Source organism: Lachancea lanzarotensis, scaffold LALA0S05 (assembly GCF_000938715.1).
Source record: "Lachancea lanzarotensis genome assembly LALA0, scaffold LALA0S05, whole genome shotgun sequence".
In the NCBI taxonomy this organism is placed as follows: domain Eukaryota; kingdom Fungi; phylum Ascomycota; class Saccharomycetes; order Saccharomycetales; family Saccharomycetaceae; genus Lachancea; species Lachancea lanzarotensis.
The window spans coordinates 103596-125365 of NW_019212883.1; the positions used below are offsets into that span (position 1 = coordinate 103596).

Genomic DNA, 21770 nt, shown 5'->3' on the forward strand with positions numbered 1-21770 from the left:
TACTAAGCACAATTCAATTCTACCAGTCGTGAGCGAGAACGGCTCAAACAATTGGCCTTTTAGGTCTCTCAAAGGTTGTTCTCTCTGCTACATTCCAAACACTAGGTCTAATATTTTTATTTTGGTGAGATTAGTGAACACTATATACGACACTACAAGCATGGCCAAGAATACATCACTGGGACGAAGAGTGTCAGTAAAAAGACAGATGCTTAGATTCACTGGTGAATTTAGCGAATGTTTTGTTCGGGATAGCAGAATCGAACTTCATTCGAAAAAAGGCCGGCATTTGGGGCTTCGTACGGGGAAAAAACAATTGGGGAAAACAAATGTTGCCAAGCTCTATGATCCTCGATAAACCTATTAGAATTGAATTTCGTGAACTTGAGAAAACCTCTAAAAGTGAACTAAACGATGTAACAAGGACAGTTGTAGACGACGCTGTAGAAACCTTAGCTTTGTCACTTTTCTCCAGTGTGTCATCACACATCAAATAGATCACGTGACAAATCTATAACCGTTTGACTCTTCAAAACGTTAGTAGTTTGAACACTAGCCCAATAGCCTTTAAACATCATCCAAATAATGGCCATCCATGTACCAACCGATTGACTTTCTCTACTGAAGCGGTACCTCCTACCCGGTCTTTCCCAAGTTTAAATCTTCTTCATCACTGTATACCATAATGACACCATAGTACATAGATTAAAGCTCGAAAAATAGCCGATGAGAATCAAGATCAACCTCTCTTCTGAACTCTGCGCGAGCTTCTCTAAAATAACGCTGAATCACAACATGGATGAGAAATTTGTTTTCTTGGATATCAAAATTGGATCTAATTCCATAGGACGCATTGTCATCGAGCTTCTTTGGGAAAAAGCTCCTAAAACATGCAAAAACTTCCAGGTCCTATGCTCTGAGGGCATCAAGATCAAAAACCAAGTTTTCACTTACCAGGATAACTGTTTCCATCGAATTATTAAAACTTTTATGATCCAGGCAGGAGATATTGTTTATGGGAAGGATGGTCAAAACTGCACAAAGTCCGCTGAGATTGGAAAAGGCGGATGCTCTATTTATGCTAAGGAAGACGAATTGGTTTCGACAGAATCGCCGGATGGTATAAGATGCTACGGAAACTTTGCGGATGAAAATCTAGGCGAGTTACCAGAACCATTCATGGTTGCAATGGCCAATATGGGGACAGAAAATTCCAATAGCTCGCAGTTTTTCATCACAACGCAGAGTGCTCCTCACTTGAACGAAAAGCACAGTATATTTGGTAAAGTTTTACATGGTAAATCTGTTGTACGTACTGTGGAACGCTCGGAAGTGGACTCTGATGGGTTTCCGAAAGAACCAGTTTTCATTGAAAAGTGTGGACAATGGCAGATATCTATGGGAATTCCAGTGTTCAATGCTTCGAATGATCCAATAGGTGGTGATGTTTATGAGGAGTTTCCCGAGGATGATCTGAATTTTGACCAAGAGTCAGCCGAAAAGGCATTTGAAGCGTCTGCAACTATGAAAAATTCTGGCTCTCTTTTATTCAAACAAAAGAACTTTCAAGGCGCCCTCTTCAAATACAAGAAAGCCTTGCGCTACGTCAACGAGTTCATACCGGAGCCGGATGTCAGTCAAGAATATAACTTAAAGTTTACTGATCTAAAAGCTAAACTCTACCTCAACATTTCGCTGGTTTATCTCCAGCTTCAGCAGTTTGAAGATTCTTTGACATATACAACTTTCCTGTTAGAGATGCCGGAGTCTTCTCGGTTTGATAAAGCGAAGGCTCATTATAGAAGCGGAAACTGCCATTTTGCCAAGAAAAGATTTGACAAGGCTTTAGCGGCCTACAAGTCTTGTAAGGAACTAAACTCCGAGGACGAAGTGGTGGATAAAAAGATCGCAGATACCCAGGCCAGGTTGGACCAAGCCAAGGAAAATACCAAGAAAAGCTTAGCAAAATTTTTCGGTTGATCCAAGTGCTGCCGCGATAGTCAAAACTCTCCCACCTCAAAAAAAGTCGTCCAGCAGGTTACGTGGTTTGCTAGACTGCGCGCTTCTCGTTTTATCAGCAGAATTCCTTACCTCTTTTTTTTCATTACTGATGGAAGTCGCAGACGTCATATCATTGCTCGGCCACATAGGTTCAGAAAAACTGACGCTCGAATCAGCGCTGTTATCTGTGGCCTGTTGAGAAGTGCTTGGTGAAGATTTATAATCACTTGGACCAAAGTAGTCAAGCAAGTTCTTGGGCTGCGAGTAAGGTACATTGTTAAGTGTGCTTGGTGTGTTTGGTTCCTTGTTCCCTTGCGACAAGTCGTCGAATTTGTCAAAAATGCTCCTCATTTTTTGGCTTTGTGTGCCCAGTGTCGAGAACGCTCGATTTTCGGTGTCCCTGCGAATCTTTTTCTTATGCTCTTTCTTCAGCTGATGAGGAAAGCGCCAATTGAATAGCAAGGACAAAGCTAAATAATCGCAACCCATTCGTGAATAGATTGCAGCAACCCTTTGTACTGTTGCGTACTCTAAGCTATCTTGGATCTCCATAGATGCCGCCAAATAAAAATCATTCTCTCCTCGTATTTGAGCGAACAGCATAAGTAACGCTGGGTCTTCGGCCAGAAATGACCGGCTAATCAGATCCTCCTGATGAACAAGACTCTTGTTGTCTCCGAGATCGATGGGCGCCATAACAAGCGCTTTCAAAGCAAGTGCAGGTTTTTTGAGGGTTTTGTAAATGTAGCTCGTCATCCATCTATCGCTATTCTTTATAGCTTGCGGAAGAGCGGTATCTACTAGCAGCTTGCTTAACACAGGTCCGTGCTCTCCTTCATACACGCGACAAACAGCTACTGCAAGCGCCATATCGTCCATCTGCTTCATTATAACATTAGAAGCATCCTTAAGCGAGTCAGAAAGTAAAAAAAAACAAGCAGCATCCAAGAATCGATGTTTGCTCAGCAAAACGAATGCATTTTTTAGGGCAGCCTTCCTCCACCTCTCTTCTTTGAAATCGTTATTCAAAAATTTCAGCATCTTTTGTTGCTCAGGATGGCCGGAACTAATTCTCCATAGACTAATCAAAATCTGCTTTTTCTTTAAAGACAGGTAGAACAAGCCAGAATTCGTGGGATCCCGCCCACTTCCATTAGAGAATTGGTGCTTAGCAATTTTATCAAAAGTTGCCTTCAAATCTTCCAAACCTACCCATAGACCTATTTTATATTGGCGGGCGCGTTCCCAGGAATCAATATTTGGAAGAACAGTCGAAAACAAGACCTTCTTACTAGACGAAAATTGTGCCCATTGAATATCACGAACGTGAACTGAAGATTGCGTCTTTCTATGAAGCTCAAACAGCTTCACTCCTAATATGAATAAAGTCCCTGGTAAATCCAAAGCTGTGCTGTTCTTAACAATGTCATCAATAGCCTCTATTACCGTAATTAGGGTGACCTGCTGATGACGCGTGATGAAGGGAAGGGCATGCTTCGCAAGTTTCATTTTTAGTTCGCTTGAGACCAAGCTGTTAAACTCCTTGTATGGTTCATGGTACTCGTCAGGAATATAGCTATCGTTCGAAGAATGTATGAACTTTTCATATTCAAGACCTAACGTCGCACCGAGCTCGGCAGCATCAGCAGAGCTAAACTCTAGTTCTCGAAGAGCCAAAAATAAGCGCAACAAAATTTCTTTTACCAGTGAAAGCTTGTCGGAGTAAAGGGCCTGGATTAGAAACTGCGGATGGTATACGGGTAAAGGACCATTTAGAACACTGCTTAGGTGCATGATATCTTTTGACAAAATCTTCCGGGAACCAATTGACTGGTTAGTGAATTTGTCACTAATGTTAAGGCTCTTATCTTTGAGAAATAATTGATTTCCGGAAGCAATTACAAACGTTCCATCTGTAAGCCAAATTGAATCACCAATTTCATGCGTTGTGTGCTCTCTTATGTCAATCGATTCCACGGGCGCATAACTAGGGATCTTAGTGGCGTAGTCATATCTCTGTTGCGTAAAAAGTAGAACATGATCTCCAAAACCAGCTGAAAATATGCTCTGCCCAAATCGGGTGCTGGTCCAATCGATATCACGAATAGGCTCGCTGAAAGTTGTTTCGTACTCTAGAAATGCTCGCCGCAAATCCCAGATAGTTAATCCGTTTTTTGACTCGTCAACAACACAAATTTTATCAATAGAGGAACCACTTATCAACGAGCTATTGATGAGATTTGTTTGAATTTTGTAGCTCAATTTCCATGTCATCTTTTCATCTTCGACAATACATTTAAACGTTAGGATAGAACCTTCTTTTGTGATCAAGGCGACTAAAGATCTGTTCGGAAAAAATCCGTAATTAACGGGATCGATGGCAGATATCAAGTAAATCTTCTTTTGGCCATCGAGATCGAGATTATTGGTAGCCACCGGAGTGATACCATTCTGAAAAGTGACGCAAAAGCTGAGGACTTCACCTGATTCATAAATTAATGCAACGTAGTGACGATCATGGTGATGCTTTTTCTCTGGTGTATTAATCATTAGAAGAGGGGCTCCAGCGGAAGATTGTAATGTAAACTCAGCTTTCAGAAGTGACTTTTTACTACCACGATCGCTTGCACAACTCCAAGCTTGTAGTTTATAGTCTTTCGAAAGAGTTAAAGTGATTGCTCCACTTTCAAGCACTACAGCATCGATCAAAGGACTCTCTGACAAGATAATATTCTTCTTGCGCAAATACAAGCCGCTTGAGAAAGTCTGTGGAACCCATACCGAATTTTCAGAAAACCGAGACAAGGTTATCATTGCTTTTCCGTCGCTACTTCTTACAAGTTTTTGTATTGACTTGTTGTGACCTGTGAATTTGTGTAAGAGAATCCCGACCTCAGTTCTTTGACCGCACAAAACACTCTGGAGATCGAGTACCGAATGCCGCAGTACTCCCTTCATGTCATGAACAACTAGAGAAAATAGTTTTGAGCTCTGGTCTGAAATTTGAGGTTCGGCGAAGCAAAGAAAAGACGGATCATACACATACGCTTCTTGTGAAATTTTAGCGGTGGCAACGATCCTATGGCTCATTAACTTAGGAGGGTCGTGAGAGAGATTTTCCAGGGCGTGAAACTCAAGCTCACCTGTTGTACTCATTAGTATAGCGATATCAGGGTGCATTTCAGAGAAGTATTTTGAATCTCCAAAAATTCCCTCTTGCAGTAGTCTTTGGACAAGCCAGCTATCCAGTAAAACACAGAACCTCTGATGTTTCAAGGGATCCAAGTCTAAATGACCCCATTTCTGAATTGTTTTCTGACTGTTATTTTCGTAGTAAGTCCAGATCCGCAGTTTCTCGTCTGCGCACAGCGTATAGAACACATGCGAGTCCTTCTCGCGTTCGCACGCATTGTTGGAACGTTTCCATCGAAGGGCTGTGACGAAGTTGGGATGTGAGATTAGCGTCAAATCAAATAACACCCGATCATTGCCCAACGAGATTCTTTTCCACAATTTGACCGTACGGCTATATTTGAATACAGTGGCAATTACCTGAGAATCTTCAGACACAGCACATAGGTAAACTGGTCGGAATTGTACTTTCGTCCACAGCAGAGACGATTTGAAAACGCCAAATTCGTCTTGGATTCTCCAAAACGACAGATAGTCTGATCCAACGGCCAGCTCTCCATTGATTCCCCAGCTGATGGTGTTAACCAACGAATCGTCGTGGAAAACGTCGATGCAAGCAACCCACCGTGGATTTTTCATTACTTGATGCAAGGGCTTGAAAACGTGCACTTTGGATCCTGCAGCCACCGCAATGTGGCCATTGTACGAATTGATATCGACTGCAACACAATCATAATCGAAACCCAGCGTTTGCAAACGATTGAAATTATTCGATAGAATTATAAGGTTATTCCCAGAACAGTACGCAAGTAATGTATGATCTTGCCATACTTTCTGGCATACCGTTTGTATTGTAGAGTTTGGCTGTCCTGGCAAGAAATTGAGAGTCATGTATCTCTCAAGCCACTACTTATAGGCATTCAGCACCCTTCAAAATGCTTGTCCCAAGGTTATGGATCTTCTGATCAACTTTATCCTGATGATTGATATTTATATTAGAACATATATACAGGTGATGATATTCAAAGTCCAATGATACAATAAGAAGAAGCCAGAAGGTTTACGAAGCTGGGCATATGTCATACTTGGGCTGGTAACTAAGAGTACTGAACTAATGCTTGAGTTGGGACACCATGCTTCTTGAAAGTAGCGCTTTTCCAAGGCTTTAAACAGCTTCAAACCCGTCAAATCGGAATGAAAGTTAAACACAGTTTGGAACGCAGGCTGTGAATTAAAAATCAGTTCTTGTACGCCAAGATCACTTTGCGATAGGTGGCATTTTGTGCGGGGTCTCATGCCGGAAGGAATGATGGATATATGCGATGTCCGAAATATCCGGAAAACTCGAAACTATCATGGCATTGGAAGCTCCAAGGGAAGGGCTTGCGAAATGTCCCACAATTCCAAGGTCAATTCCTGACACATAGTAATTGTGAAAGACGACAAGAGTTAGACAAGCTTCACTCCGAACAAAAAAGCTTTTGTCAGGAACTATTGAAATGATCCTGAACGTAGGGTCTGAAATGGTCTAATATTTCTAAGTATTTGAAGAGCCAATCTTCTGGACTCAAAAAATCAGCTTAGATGTTAGATCCCAACCGCTTTCTTCTATCGGGTGGACCAGAGAGCACTTTGGTCACGGGACCCGTGATGTTGTTTGCCTATGATCTGAATTTGAATAGCTCAAAATGTGATCTCTATCTGACCCAGTTCGGATGCAAGAAAAGTTTTACTGCCAACACGGCCAAGCTACATCCAACGTAAGATTCACTAGCTGCTGAACATCACTGGCTACTTCTTAATACACCTCTACGAAAACAAAGCTCTCTAGTGGTACCTTTTTCAGTCAAATCCCCAAAAAAAAAAATACATCACACCAACTAGTTTCTTAAAAACAAAATATGGGTGCTAGTTGTAACGATCAAAGAAAGGCTGTTGCTGTATGTTTGCAGCGCTCCCCTTGCGTCTTGATCGAGCGGAACACTCCCAAAAAATGCCTAGAGGACCCAGAACTAAGCAAGGACCTGCCGGAGTTATGCATGGCACAGATGAAAGCATTCCTAGAGTGTAAGAGAGGAATGGTGGACATGACCAAGCGTTTCCGAGGTAACGGTGCGTTGTCCACGGGAAAATATGATCAACAATATGAGAACCTCTCAACTGGGAATTTCAGTGCGACAGAAGAGCTACATAAGCTCGAAACGCTTTCGAAGGCTTCTAAGAATTAAAAGCTAGTGCAAAAGGAACTGGATTTGGAAAAGACCATTACATAAGAGGGTTTTTGGGCTCCCATCTTTTACCTCTGTCCATCAGTTGCATGTAAATAGGAATGGTAGACGTTACTTTAATATATTATATTATCATCGGGCAAAAAGAAGAAGGAATGCCTTAGCGTCGTGAGCTCAGTCCTTGGCTCTTGTAGATGTACATCTGATGGACCAAGGTCTTAACTTTGTCTCTTTTCCAAATACCAGCATTGGGCTGATGATGAATCCGTCTATTTGCATTGCAATTAACAACTACCTGATGACAATCTACAATTTTAACGAAAAGCGCTACACTTTATACCTTTACAACAAAGTTTCCCAACGCTAGTGGTTCTGATTTCATTAATACCAGACGTTGAACATTAGGGACAAGTCCTATCTTATCCATTTCGAATGGACCCTGAACCCAACCAGACATCTCTCGAGCACTTGGGCATCGAGCTTGTCTCCCAAAATGCTCTAGAGAATCAGATCGAAACCAGTGCTCAGACTGCCATAGACCAGCAAGCGTTGAATCAGGAACTCAAAAGACTAGAAAGATCCCAGAATGCCCTAGTGAAAGTTTTGAAAAAACGTGAACTCTTAAAGCGCAAGATCAATAACGCTAATAGAATCAGTGTCCGTCAAACTTTACAGACACAGCTGCAAACTCTTAATGATGAGGAAATCAAGCCGCTGCGAAAAGATTTGGAAGACATAAAAAATCGGGTTACCGCATTATCTGTAGAGAAAAGTCGTGGGACGATCAAAGATGATCCCACAGCCAGACAGCCTGGAGAATCTGAGGAAGACTTTCAGGTCCGAATAGGTCAAAAAACAGCTTTTGGGACCAAGCTGGAATTTACAATCGATGATGATAAGCATCTGAATAGCCTCAAAGCAGATGATGACATTGATGATGTTGAAGCCTATATAGACGATAGTGGGGCGGACGCTATCTCTGAGACAGACGATGAGACTTCTACCGGAACAAATACTAAGACATCCAGTACTATAGTAGATGACGGGGACGAACTGAGCTATCAGCGAAGACTGAAAAGCTGGTTCAAGGGTAGAAACAAGCAAAGACGCATCAATGATCAAGCTACGGCATCAGAAGAACATTTTAGAGCACATCCAGAATTTCCGGATGCAAAGCTCAATAACGATTTCAAGATCCCCGGCGAGATTTTCAACTCGTTGTTTGATTATCAAAAAACATGCGTCCAGTGGCTATATGAGCTGTATCAGCAACAGTGCGGCGGTATAATAGGTGATGAAATGGGGTTGGGAAAGACCATTCAAGTCATAGCTTTTCTAGCTTCCTTACACCATTCGAAGATGCTGAAAGGACCTATCATTGTGATTTGTCCGGCAACAGTACTACGACAATGGTGTAAAGAACTCCATACCTGGTGGCCGCCTTTTCGGGCTGTCATACTACATTCCATTGGCTCTGGAATGACACAGAAAGAAAATCTCACCGATGCTGAACTTGAAGAGCTTTTCATGAACTCGAATCCTGATGAAATATCATTCGATGCGTACAATGAGGGTAAAAAAATCAAGAGTACACTAGAAAGTGGGATGGTTCGCGACGCACTCATTGAAAAAGTCGTCACCAAAGGTCATATACTCATAACTACCTATGTGGGTCTCAGGGTTCATGCGGATAAACTTCTCAAGGTTAAGTGGGATTACGCCATTCTGGATGAGGGGCATAAAATCAGAAACCCTGACGCTGATATCTCGCTTACATGCAAACAGCTTAAAACCAAAAATAGGATAATTTTATCCGGAACCCCAATTCAAAACAACTTGACAGAACTTTGGAGTCTTTTTGACTTCATCTATCCCGGAAGGCTGGGGACACTGCCAGTGTTCCAGCAACAATTCGCTATTCCTATAAACATGGGCGGTTATGCCAATGCAACTAACGTTCAGGTTCAAACTGGTCATAAATGCGCAGTTGCGCTGAGAAATCTAATTTCACCTTACTTGCTGAGAAGAGTTAAGGCTGATGTTGCAAAAGACCTACCGCAGAAAAACGAAATGGTCCTCTTTTGCAAATTGACGAAATATCAGCGTGATAAATACCTTCAGTTTCTTAACTCAGAAGACTTGGTCAAAATCAGAAATGGGAAGCGTCAAGTTTTGTATGGCATCGACATCCTACGCAAGATTTGCAACCATCCAGATATGCTTGTTAGGAATGAAAAGCAGCATGAGCTTTCTTACGGGGACCCTAAAAGATCAGGAAAGATGCAGGTCGTCAAGCAGCTACTTAAGTTATGGCACGCCCAAAAATTCAAGACACTATTATTCGCGCAAACGCGTCAGATGTTGGACATATTGGAGAAGTTCATGTCAACTGACAGCGATTTAGCTGAGTTGAATTATTTGAGAATGGACGGGGGTTCAAGTATAGGATCAAGGCAAGCTCTTGTCGATGCGTTCAACAATGGACCGTATGATGTCTTCCTGCTGACCACGAGAGTCGGAGGTCTTGGTGTAAATCTCACTGGTGCAAACAGAATCATTATTTTTGATCCTGACTGGAATCCTTCTACAGATATGCAAGCTCGCGAAAGGGCTTGGAGGATAGGCCAAAAGAGAGAAGTTTCGATTTATAGACTTATGATTGCGGGTTCAATCGAGGAGAAAATTTATCATCGGCAGATTTTCAAACAATTTCTAACTAATAAGGTTTTGACTGATCCTAAACAGAAGCGCTTTTTCAAAATGAACGAACTTCAGGACCTGTTTGTTTTGGGCGGGGAATCGGGACTTTCTAATGAAGACCTTGAAAGCGAAGTCCAGAAAGAGACAGAGAATTTGAAAAAATCCAAAACTGAAGAAGGAGACGACTTTGATGAAGTTGTTCAAATTTCTGGTGTCTCCAAGTTAGAAGGGTTCTTCAGTGCTAAAGACAAAATACAAAATAGTAAAAACGAAGATGACCGGCTAATGGACGCACTTTGTGGCGGGAATATAGAGGAGGTAAAAAGCCACGATTCTGTGATTGATTTTCATTCGAAGCCCTCAGAAGATATAATTTCCAAGGAGGCTACGAAAGTGGCAGAAGAAGCAGTTGCTGCCTTACGAGAGTCCAGGAAGGCTACCAAGAAGTTCGAAGTAGGCACTCCTACGTGGACCGGGAAATTCGGTACGGCAGGCCGAGTAAAAAAGAAAAAAACGACTGGAAGATCTCTAGGTTCAGCTGCTATCTTATCAAACCTGAAAAAAGGCAGTACAACTGGTGAGACAAATTCCACAAGTGAGAGACAAAATCGAGCAGCTCAAACCATAGAGAGCATACGGACTTTTCTTATGGAGAAACCCAACTTCGCTGCAAAGTCGGCTGACATTGTCAGGCATATGGGTATCAAAATGACAGAAAAAGAAGACATAATCAAGATTCGAGCATTGTTGAAGCAAATTGCCACTTTCCAATCAACAGAAGGCCAGTGGGCATTGAAGGAAGAGTTTAGCTCATCCCTGTAGCCCTCGCTTTGTACGCAACCTTTCTAATTTGGTGTCAGCGTCAGTGTCAGCGTCAGTGTCAGCGTCAGCGTCAATGTCAGTGCCAGCGCTCTGTCTCTTGAATAACTTTTACAAAACAATAGAAAACCGACTTGTTTGCAGATGTGAATCATTAAAGATACCTTGAACGTAAAGGTGCTCTTCGGTGCCACGCATTTTGTAAATGTCGGAAACTATAGGCGGTACAATACATGGTAGAACAGCTCAAAATCAAGGCACCTGCAAAAGTCCGCATAGTAAAGCTAATGAGGGTGGTGTTCGGGGTCGAAAGATAATTCTTTGCTTTGATGGCACAGATGGCACATTTGGTCCCAAGCCATTTTCTAACGTCCTCAAGATATATCGGATGTTAGACAGCAGTGATGAAAGAAAGCAGCTTTGTTACTATCAACCGGGCATCGGAACTGCAATGACCTTTGATTCGAACCTCAACTACAATCGGAAAGTGACCTTTACGAAAGCTAGAAACTTTGTGGATTCCCTATTTGCTTTTTCAATGACAAATCATGTCTGCTCGGCCTACATCTTTCTTATGAAGTTTTACAGAAGAGGAGATGAGATATACATGTTTGGATTCAGTAGGGGAGCATTCGTGGCAAGAATTTTGGCTGGAATGATCGAGAGAGTAGGTTTACTTAATGAGGGACTAGAAGATATTATCTCAACCGCTTGGCAAATATATGAGAAATGGGAATATGCTGCACAACCAATTGAACCTGATTACACTACTACCCTTGCTGAGGAATTCAAGAAAACGTTTTCTCGCAGCTATGAGATTGTTATAAGCTTTCAGGGCTTATTTGACTCTGTCAACTCGGCTGGATTTCTTCGCGATAGGCACTTTCCATTCACCGCTAGGAGTACAATTGTGCGCCATGTTCGACATGCACTCAGTCTTGATGAGCGTAGAGGCAAATTTCAACAGCAGAATTTCATCCAAAGTCCCAAAGATGGGGGTTTTTCTCCATTTTGGCGCAACTTGAGCTACAGGCTTTCGAACTCTTCTTTCAAAAGTCTTCAAATTTTCTCTAAGGCACCTCCGTCGCCAAATTTACTTTCAAGAAACTCAATGCAGACATCGAACGGTAATAGCCCTCAAAATTCTTTCTTGAAATCCAAAACTTCAAGTGTGCGTAACGAAGGCGAGGGCAGGCTAAATGATTCAAGCGCTGCGAAATCTCTGACATACACTCAAGATTTCTGCAGAAGTTCCATAAGCAGTGACTCATTGTCTTCCGATATCATTGAGAAGTGGTTTCCTGGAGATCATGCAGATGTTGGTGGTGGTTGGATACCTGATTTTGATACAAAGCAATATTTATCAAACGTATCCTTGCAGTGGATACTTTCGGAAGCAATCACAAACGGGGTTCTCTTTGAGAAAGGTGTTGTTAGAGAGTTTTCAGATAAGTATCCAGCTCTCAGCAGCTTTACGGCTCTTTCTCACGATATGCTGACTTTCAGAAGTAGAGGGGCAGTAGAGAGTATGCCTGAGGTATCAAATCTACTCAACAGATCTTTGATCTCTCGCATTCTCCGCCAAATTTCTAAACTCATCAAAATGAAGGTCTCATGGATATGCAGGAAAGGTCGTTGTTACATCGAAAAGTGTAATGAACTGCTATATCGCTCTTGTGACTTTGGTAGTTCTCAGACGTCCTTGGTTGACAGGGAAGCCCAGCGCGACGCATCTCTTCCTAGCAAAGCAGGATGTGGAGATCAGCCGTTATGGCAAGTATTCGTATGGTGGATCGTGGAATTAGTTCCCATCAGACGTAAGATACTGGGCAAAAACTGCAGGTGGAAAAATGCTTATGTTCCCAATTATGGTCGGCGCAGAGAATTGCGAGACGATGTTGATCTTCACTGGTCAGTATTGTGGAGATTGCTTTATTACCGGGATTATAGACCACCCAATCTACCTCAATATGTCTTTGATCTTCTTGTAGAGCTTGATAATTCGACTGATTTATCGCAAGAAAGGAAGGACATCGTACGGGCGATTATGTCAAGTAGGTTTCGAAAGCCATTGATAGGAAGATGCCCGCAGCGGGATGACGTCAAATACGAAAAAGTTGTTCACGAAGCTCGAGAAATACTCCGACAATGGAGTCATTCTCCTACTCCAACTATTCCTGACGATTTAAGTGACCTTCTGCGAACGCGTTGCGACCTTTGACCTTGGAAACCAACACGAGGGGCATTAACGTTCAGAAACTTCATATTTCGCTTATATTCATGGCATCATGAAGATTATATATATATAAATAACAAGTTATATGGGTCGTTCAATGTACATTGAATTTTGGGAGGTTGAATATGAATGTTAAAACACCCTCCTCAGGCGTAAAGAAATAGTTCTTCACATTATGACCACAGATGGACCTCAGAGGGGAAAAATTTGAGTGACGATTGCGAGAACAAGGCTTTACCGTTGTTGGAACGTCCATTCTGTTCGAGTAGACTTTTCCCCTCCGTTCGCCGTTAAATTAAAAGGACATTGGAAAACAGGAGATAGGAGATTTAAACCGTTGAACTGCTAACCGACCACGAGACTTGACGATTGGCCAGGGACCAAATGGGATAGATAGGAAGAAATGCTTGGAAAGTAGTTGTAGTATTGTTGTTGTGTTTTTTTGGGTTCGAGAGGGGGTTTTTTTTTTCGTAAGAGACTGTTCTGATTGCAACAGTAGTAATGTGAATGAATCTTCTCATATTTGTTTTTAACCGACAACTAGCTTTTGGTCGTCGAACTCGTATTCTGGAATTTCCAAGTTCAAAGGAGCTGGACCCTTTCTGATTCTACCCGAGATGTCGTAGTGCGAACCGTGGCAAGGACAGAACCAGCCGCCGAAATCACCGGACTCTCCAATAGGCACACAACCCAAATGTGTGCAGATACCCAACATGACCAACCACTCTGGTTTCTTCACTCTGTCGGCGTCGGTTTGTGGGTCCTTAAGAGCAGACATTTGGACCTTATTGGCCTCATCAATTTCAGCAGCGGTTCTGTGTCTGATGAAAACAGGTTTACCTTGCCATTTGACCACAACGTTTTTACCCTCTGGAATAGCAGCAAGGTTTACCTCGACCTTGGCCATAGCCAAAATGTCTGCAGAAGCAGACATCGACGTGATAAACGTCTCCACGGTCGATTTGGCACCAGCAGACGATAGTAGACCCAAGGATCCAACCATGAAATAAGCGTAAGAACGGCTCTTGTCCGCATCTTGCTTCTCCTTAATGTAGTCACCAAAATCGGGGGTTCTGTAGGTGGACTTCGCGGACACGGCCGAAGAAGACAGAAGTCTCGACTGACCCTTTATCGTTTGCAAAGAGCTTCTAAAAGAAGATCTCAATCCCAACATCTTTTTTTAAAGGTCTAATAAATATGCTAGTTTCTCACACAGAAATGCTATTTCCACCGTTCAAGTTGCGTTCAAATTGCTGAAATCGACTTACCTAGGACTGTACAGACAGGAAGAGTGTTTTCTGAAGCGATAGCGACGGTTTTTCGATGTTTTTGTTACCGAAATGTGTTAGAATTTAGTTTAAGATGAGTTCGAATAATTTTGACTTTAGAGAGACTTACCGAAATAACCGATCTTAGAGAGCTATGTTTAATTTTTTAGTAGATTTCATTGGTTCGTTTATGGTGATTCAATGGTCGTCTTACACGACAATGAAGCTACATATTGGGACAGAATCAGATTAAAGGCTAGAAACTAATAGTGAGAGCAGGTATGTGTATGGAGGTATTGAGCTTTGAATGGGATTCTCTACAAGTTATGAGGTACTTGGGATAATTGGCAAGTAATTTATTTCGTGTCGTCTCTAAGTCACTTTGTACGAGGGATTATTTTTTGGTACTGAGTTTTCCTCTGGCAGGTTTCTCAATTAGATCATTGCATTTGTCGCACTGTTATCTTACGACTCAGTTGCGTTTCACGGGAGCGAAAAATGAATGTTTATTAATACTGCTTATCGAACAGTCACAAGCGTCACAGTCGTGAGATGTGATCAGAATGAGATGAGATGCATATACATGACTACTGATGACACGACCATGTCAATACAGTAGAGCCATCAGGTCAGTGCAGTTCAATTCATTGCGATTCGTCAGTTTGAAATTACCAGTGGGAAAAAGCTTAGACAACTTCAATCGGAAGTGTGACATTTGTCACGTGACTTTTGCGACAGCGACACAGCTGGGTAAAAAGAGATAAACAAATGTAGGTTTACAATGTATCAACCTCCAATCCGCACCATAGAGAGATTGATTGCGATCTTCTATCGCGAACTATCATGCTACTCTACAAACCTGTCGGAGTGCTGTTGCCGTATCAGTACTTCAATTGTTTTTATGTTTTTGGTGCCGATGTCACACATTCGGTCCTGCAATGCACCCACTTATATAACCTCGTCATATCCTATTTAAAACCATAACCCTCCGATTCATACATTGCAATCAACAACTTGTCCCTCAGTTTCCTACAATCGCCATAATCATAGATGCAAAGCTCATTGAAACATGTATGCGCAAGTGGTAAACTGTTACAATCATTTCCTAGACGAGAAACCTTGAAAGGAATCGTCGAAATCCCAGTCGCTGGAATTCTATCCGATCCTGTCACAAATTCCAAAAGTTTCCGTTTTTCACTACTGTCAAACTCATTGAAAATATTCCAAAACCAAACAACCACTCTCGAACTTTTCGTAAAACCACTCCCGTATTTCGTAACGCTTTGCAATGTGTTCACGTCAATTTCTTTGTCCCGACTCCCGCATAACAGCAGCTCAAGCTCTGCTGCATTGAATAAACGAAATGCATCACCCTTCACAACCCTGCGAAAACCACGCAGGAAAACTTCGAAGCTGTTAGCTATTGCTCGATTCAAATTGAAGTCCATCCAAAGTCTTGTATACTCGCGACAATTGTCTCGCGTCACTTGTCTCTTCGACCCATCGGGGCATAATTCCTTTCTGTGAATTTTGGAATTCCAAGCATCTGGATAACTTACTTCGAAATTCAAGCCAAACACATCTTCAAAGTCATCATCCTTATAATCTACCATTTTCATGAGATTTCTTCCGGTCTCAGGGTAAAGCTCAAAATAATCACTTCTGGTGAGCGGCTCGTCACATAGTTTTTTGTACAGTGCCCTCGGGAAGTATACATCCAAGATCGTCCCGTTGTATATAGCTAAACCCAGTACAATGCCAAATAGGTAGTAAAGTTTGGACGCATTATCGGGGCTGCTCCCAAAATCCTCGTAAGCCATGTTGAACCATGAATACCTACTTTCCTCCACCACAGTGAATAATCCGTTATCGGGATTAAATAATTCCTTGGTCAACAAAGAAAACCATTCTTTGCGTAGTCCACCAGCGTCGATACCGGGCTCGTCTATGAACTCGACCCGGAGACATTTACCAAGATCGGACCGATGAGACTCAATGCAACGTAAAGAATCCTCAGCCACGTGATCTCGGCGTATACTTATTCTCAAATAGACGTCAATCACTTTTTTCTTATCCAAGGCTTTGAGGAATGCCTGTTCGGCGTTATGTTCCATCTCCTTTCGTATTTCATACTCCATAATTGAGAGCTTTATTCCCATTGTCATCAAAAATGGAAACTGACACATTGTAAACTGTGTTTCTGAACTTTTGCCAGTTGACAAAGCCAGACCATCGAGTGTGTCAACAAATGATATGGATCCACTGTTTGAATAAGGTTTGAGTTTTGACCTCCATTGTTCATAATCCTTCTTATAGTCCAAATAATCAGAAAGCATATTGTAGAACCGCGATACCGGACACTTATACTTTCGCTGACTTACGAGATAGTAAAAGTACATTAACCTTGAAGCGGTACCGATGTGCCAGTCGTTTCCATAATCGCTTAAATTGAATTTGAAATTGGCCGGTAAATTCCGTTCCAGATGGCCATTGCTGGTGAGAAATCTGGTTACCATTCGTGGGATAGTTTCAAAGTCGTTATCAGGATGATTTGCGTTGAGTTTCGAGTCCCAACAGAATTCTTCCAGGTCTGGACTTCCATAGCATGCCTCCTTCCTGGCTCTTTTGCGAAGAATTCTCGAAAAATGGAATGTCAAATATAAGTTTAACAAATCGACCTGTTCATCAAAACGCTCGTACCCCAGGTGCGCCAAGTACCCAATCAGCTCTTTCCCCGTAGAGTCATTGACGAGTGCCAAATAACCGATGGCCCGTTTCAGAACTTCATATTGAATTGCACGTATATGCGGCGTCAGCGGTTTGTGAGTTTGATCAAATTTGAGACTCTGTCGAAGAAGCGGGTTTTCTAAAATCATGAGAATCCATGAAAGGTCTTTGAAGTTCGAAACCGAATCTTCTCTTAACATTTTAATTCGTGGTTTTTTGAGACGCTCGTTACTGCATATCAACAGTTTGTAGAATGGCTTTTTAGTAGGGAGTTGAAGAATCGCAGCGTAGAAACTTGACACTTGTTTTGGGTCGTAATGCAAAGCTACGCTGCAGAAACTGTTAACGTTCTTGACGCTTGAAAACAGTCTTTCCAAGAAATTCTCAAGTGGGACGAAAGCGTCGCGCAAATGACATTTCTCAAACGCTGCGCCCAACGTCTCTCTTTTCCTGGCCAATTCCTCGTTACAAGCCGACACCACATCTTGGAAATCGCGATAGGAATAGACAGACGGCGGTTTTGCGGACGTCTCCGTTGTGGAGGCCAATTCTATCGTTGTGTGACATCGCATGCATTTCAGCTTATGCTCGCCATCGGGATGCTTCAAGGCCGCCCCGCAACAACAGCACATTGTCAAGACCTTGGTCGTTTCAGAGCCACCAGAACTGGCATTTTTTTTGGACTGATGGACATGACTTTCAAACGTCAATTCTACTTCCCGCTCGGTTTTTCTACTCTTCCGTCTGAAGACAGCCAAGTTGACCATCAGAATTCAAAGAAACGCAGCAAATCCGCCTTTCAAGTATTGATCTGTTACCAACGACACTAAAATCGGTTCTCCAAAGTAGCAAAGCTTCCTTTTGTCTTCCCTAACTTTTCCCACAGCAACGTCAGGATCTTTTTGAAAACGTCGCAACCAGAAACGACACTGGCTATATTATGAGACGTCTACGAATAGTACGGTATACCAGGATCTAAATAGAATACTACAAAGCAACACAAACCATTGAAAGAATCAAGTGAGATATTGCACGGTCAAGCCATGATCAATCAGCCCTTATTTTATACCTCATCAGAGCTGATTCAATGGTGTCTTTTTATAGATTTTGATCTCGACTCTCATTATATTGACATAATAGTATAAACGAAAATGAAAGCCGCTTTGACTAAAATGGAATACAAGAGGGGACCCTTTAGAACCGGAAAGAATAGGTTAGTTGTAGTGAACTTAATGGTTTTTGAAAGTGTTAAATGAACAATGATAGTGATTCATTTGATTTGGATCCAAATCTGGTGGTAAGTGCATTACGGTCGCCGCTAATATTTGTCACTTCGTTTCTCTTCAATGACGAGACACTTTTGGTGGTGAAAAATCGAGAGTTGAGCGTTTTTGCTTATTTGAAGGACCAGGAATCACCGATTTATCGATCGGAAACCTCGAAGACTGTTTTAGAGGTCCGGCCTTGTCCAGGTGCGGAGTTCAACGGGAATTATGCCATTATTTTCTACGAGTCTGGTGAAGTCGAAGTCAGAAACCACAGACTGCAAATTTTGGACTCTGCAAAGCTCTCTTTGCTTCAACAGCACGACCAAAAGCCTCTTGTAGCCGTTGACGCGAAGTTTAGCCGGTTTTTTGTAACGTGGGACCGCCGGTCAGTGATAAAAGTGAATTATGCAGTGGGCCCAACTACTTTGAAGCTTTCGACATCCCAGAATGCTTCAGATGTGATGTTCAGATCCCCACACCCCATACGGGCCCTCACAACTTGCTGGAATACCGTGGAATCCGAAGATTTCTATCAGATGTGTATCTTGTCACAACCTCTCAACAGCAACTTTCCTACGGTTGAAATCTGGGAAGAGCTCGATTTGATCCGCAACAAGTGGGAACTGGTCATTAAGAGTAAGAGCCTAGATGCTTTGCCTCGCGATGCGTCTTATGGTCACGTATCGCTCATTTCCAGAACCAATATGGGCTTTGTGTGCTTTTTACCCACTTCTACGCTTATTTACGATGCCCAAAAGGCATTTCTTTCGCAGAGACCACGTTTTGACACACTCAAGAAGAGTCTAAATGCAATATTGGGACTAAAAACTGCCGATGTTCGTATTTTCCCTGCATTAGAACAGTCGACGGGTCGGGCGCAACAGTTTATTGGCTGTACGAATGAGGGGGAGTTTTTTAGACTGCAGCTCAGCACTTTATTTGAGAAAAAGGAGAACTCAGAGTGTGCATCCTTAATTTCGCCGGAATTCAGTCGAGACAGACTAGATTCTGTCGATAACTGTATACATCTGCGTGGTTCTCAATTTCTGATCCCAACGACTCACATGGGACTGATTATCTTTGACTTGAGCGATAAAAAGTCCATTGTCATTCCCTGTAGGATCGACTCTGTTCTATATTCCACGGTATCCGGAGATTTTGGGAATTTTAGGCGTTTATTAGTATCTGGCGGGTCTTCTGGAAACGAAGGGTTTTTGGAATGTACCTTTTTGGCGTGTGAAGCTTCTATTCATTTGAGCCCTCTAGCTCACATCACTAATCTGCGAATCGTAGACTTTTGGCTAACGAAAAAGGGTGTATTTTGGTTGGATTCTAATGGCATACTATACAATGATACTGGTCGGGTCACATATGGCAACGTGTTACACGTTGACTTGAATGGTATCTTCACCTTATGCCAGGATGACATTCTTTTGGTCGAGCCTATTAAATTCACTCAGAAGCTAGTATTTGTTAAGAAAAACGGGACAATTAGTTGGGGTCAAGATGGTTTAAATTTGCCCATCCCAGGCTTCGAAAGCGCCACCTCTACATCGTATCATGTTTCTTCAACACAGTTACCTGATGCCAGCGAATTGACTGTGGTAAGTTGGAACTCAGAATCTATTTGGTTTTCCAGCAACAGAAGCAAATCAGTTAAGCTGCTAGGATTGTCTCAGGTATGTGACTGCCTTGTGAAGGTTTGGGAAGATAACACTTGGCTCATATTCATAGACATTTTCGGGAACACACAGATCTACAATACAGATGGAACACTGCGTTCCCAATTCAAAATCAGCGGTCACAAATTTTATCTCCAAGACTTGCAGACCTCCAATAGATTTCTCATCAGTTGTGTCGATAGCATATTCATGGTAAGTCTTCAGCAATCAAAAATCGAAGCTGGTGAAGTGAACTTGCCATTACGCCTCAAAAAAATGAAAGTGGCTCTTGGCACTACCTTGATAGGCTTGGGTAATGATTCCAATTTTTATCAATGTGACGTTTCAGAACTCCTGAACAGCTCTTTTCTGGTGACTAAGAAGTCTTACCGCAACCATTCTCATATTTACACGAAGCACTTGACAATTCCAATTTCACGTCGATTCGTAATTACTAGTGCAGTAACTCAACGCTATGATAAAGCCCAAGATAAGATTGCTTATGAATCCGAAATTCATGTTCATGATATTACAGCTGGACAGGTCGCACAAAAATACCCAATCTCTTCGTTGTTCCCTCAAGCTTTAATCTCTGATCTTTCAGCTCTAAAATTTCATAAAAGAGTGCTCTGGGGCAAATATTCAGACAATTACACATCTTTTGCGAAACAGCTTATCTTTTCGAGGTGTTTTCTAGTTTCGCTGAGCTTTGACTTCGCAGAGGACGACTTACAAGAAAATCTCCTGCTTTTTACTCTTGATGATGAGACTGGCGAAATCGAGTTGCAACTGAAAACTCGCGTTGAGTTTAGTGTCACATCCTTGTACAACTATTCAAACCGAATGATTTTTGCTGCCGGTGAATCCATCCAAGCTTTGCTGCTGGATTATTCGGCCAAAGAGGGCTCTTTCAGTCTCAAAACTGTGTCTAAAGCTCTTACACTGGATAGCTTTGCCGGCTATTGTTTCGCGTTCTCGAGACAAGGCAATCAAAGCGTAGTTTGTGATGAGCAGCCTCGGGGTAAACGACAGAAAGTTTTAAGTCAGCATGAGATAATTGGAGTCCATAGCTTGGTTAAAGGAATTCAAGAGCTTGAAATAACTGCTGATGTTGCAGAACGCAAATTAAGTGGAGGATTGACTTTGGGACTGAAAGAAGTATTCATAAAGCACCAGCGCATTTCTGATTACAGTGAGGCTTCACATTACCTCTCAGACCTACGCTTCTCATCTGACGTCAAGATGGGGTTCAACGAGAATCGGACACTCTCTGATGCTTCGAGCTTTGCGGCTGTCAATGAGGATGGGGACGTTACCATCATGTATTTGCATCACGATGATGGTGAAGGTATCTTTTTGGGAGCACAATTTGCTGGTTTACCGTCGGTAACGGGACTCAGTCTTGCTGACATCAGTTCTGCAGAGCAGAATGGCGCCGAAATCATGGGCGGGTTGAACAGGACGTATACGCAACTCCGCGAAAAATTTATGCCACTTTTCTTACTCAATACTAGCAACGGAGGGTGCTACCTGGTCAGTACCATTATTTCCCAGAGAACGCTGGAGGAGTTCATAGAGGCTTCAGGGACCTCTGAGACCTCAGTGCGGGAGCATTTGAACTGCGAAGAAATGCACTTATTTGGCTCAGATCATAAGCTTGCTGATGAGCCCAAGAACTGCATATTCGGCTGACAGTCTTGGGATAGGTGAAAAAAGAGCTTTTATAAGAC

General features: G+C 42.3%; 8 protein-coding genes across 8 annotated transcripts; 5 read left to right on the forward strand and 3 right to left on the reverse strand.

Annotated features, from left to right (window-relative positions):
• Window positions 1-795: 795 nt before the first annotated feature.
• CPR7 (LALA0S05e01376g1_1) lies at window positions 796-1980 on the forward strand (the record flags this gene model as incomplete). Its single annotated transcript, XM_022772130.1, has 1 exon — window positions 796-1980. One exon carries the CDS (start codon window positions 796-798, stop codon window positions 1978-1980), a length of 1185 nt encoding a protein of 394 aa, XP_022628485.1.
• Window positions 1981-2016: 36 nt separating this feature from the next.
• RAV1 (LALA0S05e01398g1_1) lies at window positions 2017-6024 on the reverse strand (the record flags this gene model as incomplete). Its single annotated transcript, XM_022772131.1, has 1 exon — window positions 2017-6024. One exon carries the CDS (start codon window positions 6022-6024, stop codon window positions 2017-2019), a length of 4008 nt encoding a protein of 1335 aa, XP_022628486.1.
• A 1010-nt stretch (window positions 6025-7034) lies between these two features.
• On the forward strand, window positions 7035-7361 carry PET191 (LALA0S05e01420g1_1; the record flags this gene model as incomplete). The annotated part of the gene is made up of 1 exon (XM_022772133.1): window positions 7035-7361. The coding sequence occupies one exon, from the start codon at window positions 7035-7037 to the stop codon at window positions 7359-7361; it is 327 nt and encodes a 108-aa protein (XP_022628487.1).
• A 432-nt stretch (window positions 7362-7793) lies between these two features.
• Window positions 7794-10883, forward strand: RAD26 (LALA0S05e01442g1_1; the record flags this gene model as incomplete). Its single annotated transcript, XM_022772134.1, has 1 exon — window positions 7794-10883. The coding sequence occupies one exon, from the start codon at window positions 7794-7796 to the stop codon at window positions 10881-10883; it is 3090 nt and encodes a 1029-aa protein (XP_022628488.1).
• Window positions 10884-11085: 202 nt separating this feature from the next.
• Window positions 11086-13101, forward strand: LALA0_S05e01464g (LALA0S05e01464g1_1; the record flags this gene model as incomplete). The annotated part of the gene is made up of 1 exon (XM_022772135.1): window positions 11086-13101. One exon carries the CDS (start codon window positions 11086-11088, stop codon window positions 13099-13101), a length of 2016 nt encoding a protein of 671 aa, XP_022628489.1.
• Window positions 13102-13645: 544 nt separating this feature from the next.
• Window positions 13646-14290, reverse strand: RIP1 (LALA0S05e01486g1_1; the record flags this gene model as incomplete). Its single annotated transcript, XM_022772136.1, has 1 exon — window positions 13646-14290. One exon carries the CDS (start codon window positions 14288-14290, stop codon window positions 13646-13648), a length of 645 nt encoding a protein of 214 aa, XP_022628490.1.
• A 1062-nt stretch (window positions 14291-15352) lies between these two features.
• On the reverse strand, window positions 15353-17878 carry HUL4 (LALA0S05e01508g1_1; the record flags this gene model as incomplete). The annotated part of the gene is made up of 1 exon (XM_022772137.1): window positions 15353-17878. The coding sequence occupies one exon, from the start codon at window positions 17876-17878 to the stop codon at window positions 15353-15355; it is 2526 nt and encodes an 841-aa protein (XP_022628491.1).
• A 485-nt stretch (window positions 17879-18363) lies between these two features.
• On the forward strand, window positions 18364-21732 carry MLO127 (LALA0S05e01530g1_1; the record flags this gene model as incomplete). The annotated part of the gene is made up of 1 exon (XM_022772138.1): window positions 18364-21732. The coding sequence occupies one exon, from the start codon at window positions 18364-18366 to the stop codon at window positions 21730-21732; it is 3369 nt and encodes a 1122-aa protein (XP_022628492.1).
• Window positions 21733-21770: the final 38 nt, after the last annotated feature.